The sequence below is a fragment of the Salvelinus sp. IW2-2015 genome, linkage group LG4q.1:29 (genome assembly GCF_002910315.2).
Source record: "Salvelinus sp. IW2-2015 linkage group LG4q.1:29, ASM291031v2, whole genome shotgun sequence".
Classification (NCBI taxonomy): Eukaryota; Metazoa; Chordata; class Actinopteri; order Salmoniformes; family Salmonidae; genus Salvelinus; species Salvelinus sp. IW2-2015.
This window is the reverse complement of record NC_036842.1, coordinates 60,965,796-60,969,954: the sequence shown is the minus strand read 5'-3', so window position 1 is coordinate 60,969,954 and position 4,159 is coordinate 60,965,796. Positions and strand designations below refer to the sequence as shown.

General features: G+C 40.9%; 1 protein-coding gene across 1 annotated transcript in view; it reads right to left on the bottom strand.

The window, feature by feature from the left end:
* gins3 (GINS complex subunit 3) overlaps positions 1 to 3,591 on the bottom strand; it is a 22,473-nt gene extending 18,882 nt beyond the window's left edge. Inside the window, exon 1 of the mRNA XM_023985259.2 lies at positions 3,291 to 3,591. Within this exon, the coding sequence (XP_023841027.1) occupies positions 3,291 to 3,461 (171 nt within the window). The 5' untranslated portion in view covers positions 3,462 to 3,591. The remainder of the gene's footprint in view (positions 1 to 3,290) is intronic.
* Positions 3,592 to 4,159: the final 568 nt, after the last annotated feature.

The following is a 4,159-nucleotide window of genomic DNA, read 5'->3' as shown; positions in this document are numbered from 1 at the left end:
GAGTCTACACGGCATGGTGTCTGACCAGATGAGTCTACAGGCTGGTTGTCTGACCAGATAGTCTACAGGCATGGTGTCTGACCAGATGATCTTTACAGCATGGTGTCTTGACCAGATGAGTCTACAGGCATGGTGTCTGACCAGATGAGTCTACAGGCCATGGTGTTATCGGCTTTTTTTGTCCTCCAATAATCGGTATCGGCTTTTTTTGTCCTCCAATAATCGGTATCGGCGTTGAAAAATCATAAATCAGTCGACCTCTAGTACCTATTAAACTGGCCACAGTGTACACAGTCACAACAAACATCTCCCCAAAATGCATTTCAGTTTGGCCACGCACAAGGCTCATGACTTTATAACGTTATATGGGTCTATAGCTACACAATGTGGGTGCTTATATTTGTCTCCTATTAATAATGAGAAGTATAGCCGCAAGCAGCAATGCCGGGGTTCAAGCTGTGGGCCCACTGAGACCATCAGGACAAAATGGACATGTCGCCCTAGAATTAGCTACTTCTGTAGTCTTTACCACGCTTGCCAAATACCAGAACATTCTTTTTTTTGCTTTTGATACATTTTTGGACCATTTCTAATGTTAAAACATCTTCTCCAGAACCGCTGGATCGCACGCACCAAATTTGCTATATCGTGTCTATGGATGCACGTCTTCAAAATTTTTGCATGCTATTTTGGCATTTATACGTGTCACATATCAGTTTGCAAACAATGCAAAAATATATCAGTGAGTTTAAAAAAGCCACATACAAACATGGTCTCTTGTTTTCTTGAGGAAGGCAGCTCAAAAATCCAGGTGTTTCAGCCTAGCTCAGTGCTTTCTGTGGTGGTGGGGCAAGCCAGGAGAAAATACGGAGTGTTGCGCCGTGATCGGCTCAGTGTTCTGTCACTCATGGGGACACCACGTCACCGCCAAGTCTAAGGGCAGAGCTAGAAAATTCTAGCCCCTTGGTTTCTGCCAGAGTTCCATTAGACATGCCCAACCAAGAAGGCTCAATGTCATTGGCCACAGATAAAATTACATCAAATCACGTTACATGTACAGTAGCTTTGATTGGACTGATCATGTTAACATCATACTTTCAAAATCTTAGCTAGCAGTCATCATCATGAATCAAGTCGACAATCTACTGACAAATCCTTTTTAATCCTTGTTGTATGAAGGAAAATAAATTTTAGATAAAAGGTATCGGTGCTCATCGGCCATAAACATTACACAAGTTACACATGGAAATCACATTACACAAGGAAATCTCAAATTCAACTATGAGTGGTTTGGAAGGATTCAGTGTGGCTAACTGCAAGTATTGCAAAGCAATGCTATTCTGTGGCATGGCTGTGTGGTCGAAAGTCTATTATTTTAAACTAGGAAAAGAGACCCTTAATCTTAAATATTCAACATTGGCCATGGTGTCAATGAAGCATGATTTGTGCCGCGCTCAAAACAACTAACTTTGAACTGAAAAATCTGGCTTTAGTGAGTTCAAGACAACTGGGAACTCAGGAAAAACGAGCTACGACTGGGAAAATAGGTTTCGAACTTTCATCCAACTCGGAATTGTAAATTCAAAACTCGGGCCTCTTTCTAGAGCTATGACCTGAAGATCACTGACGTCATCATGATTCAACCCCCCCCCCTCTCAGAGTTCCCAGTTGTCTTGAAAGCACTATAAATCCAGAGAATTACAGACTTTGATGACAAAATTTGCCCATGAAGGACTGCTGCGCCACCTTCCTGTTCAAGTGACCTGAAAAAGGTGAGTCCAAAAGTGTCTTGTATGCTGCTGCATAAATGACGCAATATGCCAGGGAGATATGTATACTGTAGATATGAAATAATACTAAGTGTATGTTGTGTTGTAAACTGTTAGTAGCCCATGTGCCTCATGCTAATAATTTGATTTATTTTCACCTCTTAATTTTGCCTACTGTTCTGACTTGGTGGTGCACATGTAGCCTATTACCTGTTTTTGAGAAATGTAATCATTGAATATTGTAAGAGCTTTCATTGTCTGGTTATATGCTCCCTTTATTTATCCTACGGTTCTGATTTTGTGTACTGGGAGAACACTAAGAACGGCCCATGTTCTGAATTATGTTGCTGTACATTTCAAAAGTGCTGAACAAATAGTTATTGACTACGTCCGTCTTAGTTCGCTCATTAATATCTTAATSGAAATTAYGGGTTACCTCTTATCCGCTCGTCGTCCCCTTACGCCATAGTTTGTACATCTAAATTGTCTGTAGAAACCACAACCAAATCAGCATTTTTTTTTAAACATTTACATTTAAGTCATTTAGCAGACGCTCTTATCCAGAGCGACTTACAAATTGGTGCATTCACCTTATGATATCCAGTGGAACAACCACTTTACAGTAGTGCATCTAACTCTTTTAAGGGGGAGGGGGGTTAGGAGGATTACTTTATCCTATCCTAGTATTCCTTAAAGAGTGGGGTTTCAGGTGTCTCCGGAAGTGGTGATTGACTCCGCTGACCTGGCGTCGTGAGGGAGTTTGTTCCACCATTGGGGTGCCAGAGCAGCGAACAGTTTTGACTGGGCTGAGCGGGAAGGCAGTAAATGAGCCTGAATTAACTGTTTCGCGGCAGACAAGGCTCCGCTGATAGCCAGGTGTAGCAGTGGTAAGAAGTTAGGACTGCTGTTGGGACAGCTTTATGTAGGCACCGTTTGTCACCGTTATAGTGCAATTAATGTATTGTGTTGTGTAGTGGCTTTGCTGGCATGCAACCCCCACTTTTTTTTTTTTGCCCCACCAAGATTTACATGCTAAAATCACCAGTGCACGTCTATGTTTGGTTCAGATTTTGCCCGGTATGGACGAGCCTTATTTGGCCCAAACAAAGGTCTATAAATTTTCAACTTTCATTCAGAACCTAAAATGAACCTTATTTCAACTTCCGGAAAAAAACATTTTTCAACGTCCGGAAAAGACGCCTTTTCAACATCCTGGAAAATATGCATTTTAAACATGAAATACCTTTCATGCTTTCATTCAGCAACAAATTTTAAGTTAATTTCAACGCCTAGAAAATACGTATTTTTCATTTTGCTTTCCCCCAGTGACTTGTGTAATGTAATGGAACTGGGTCATGATCAAGGGCTAGTGAACGAGTTGACTGAATGACTAGCAGGAATTCCAAGTGGATAACTAGTTAGCTAGCTAACAGCCACAGGTGATGAGATTAATGGCTACACAGTAACATTATCGGATGGCGTTTTTAGCTAGTTCTACATTGTTTCACATGTTCGACTGACCTCTTGAATGTCTCGCGAGTCACTCGATTTCTCCAGGAATCCAAGTCGGGGAAATGTGCATTCTGTCCGACTAGGTAGCCTCTCGTGAGAAAGCAAAATGTCATCAAGAGATAAGAAATTCTCTTCCATCCCCACCCCGGGAGGCACGGGAAGGTACGAATGTGTTTCCATTAAAAACTCACAGTAGTTCAAAAGTAGATATCCGACAAGTTATTAGCGAGCTAGCTAACTTCTGCTGTGTGGGACTGTTTACACTTTGCTTCTCTGGTTTGGCGCGAAACTTCAAAATGACCCGACATGCGCAACAGTCCACTTTTGAGCCAGGCAAGAGCAATCGATTTTCGACAGTCAAAACAATCGGATAAAACAGAGAGCTTTCTTAACATTTAGCCTATAATTACTGGTTCTTATGAGAAGAGTACATGAAAGACGTGCACATTAAAGACATATGCTTAATGCTTATTTTTCTTTGTTCTTTAAAAAAAAAAAAAATCTCCGTGCATTATTAGCAGACTAGCTATATTTTTCACTGATCATATAGGCTAAAATACTCTAACCTGTATCGCTGAAAACACGTTATTCAGTCTCTGAACAGCATGGTTATCTGAGGTGGCATGTATTTCTTTGCAACAACAATGCAAGTTTAAGTGATGGTGAGTGATTAGTAACTTGCAATTACTAATTTAGCCAGTGGAGGTCCCAAGGTCGCCTTTGTATGAAGCAGTTCAAATATTTATCTTGTGGGTGTGTTTGTTTGTAGGCTATGTTTAATGACCACATCAACAAGGATGGCCTAATTGGGTTATTTTGACCTGAGATATGACAATCTGATATACTGTTAGTTAGACTGCCTTGTTGCATGAGTGAAT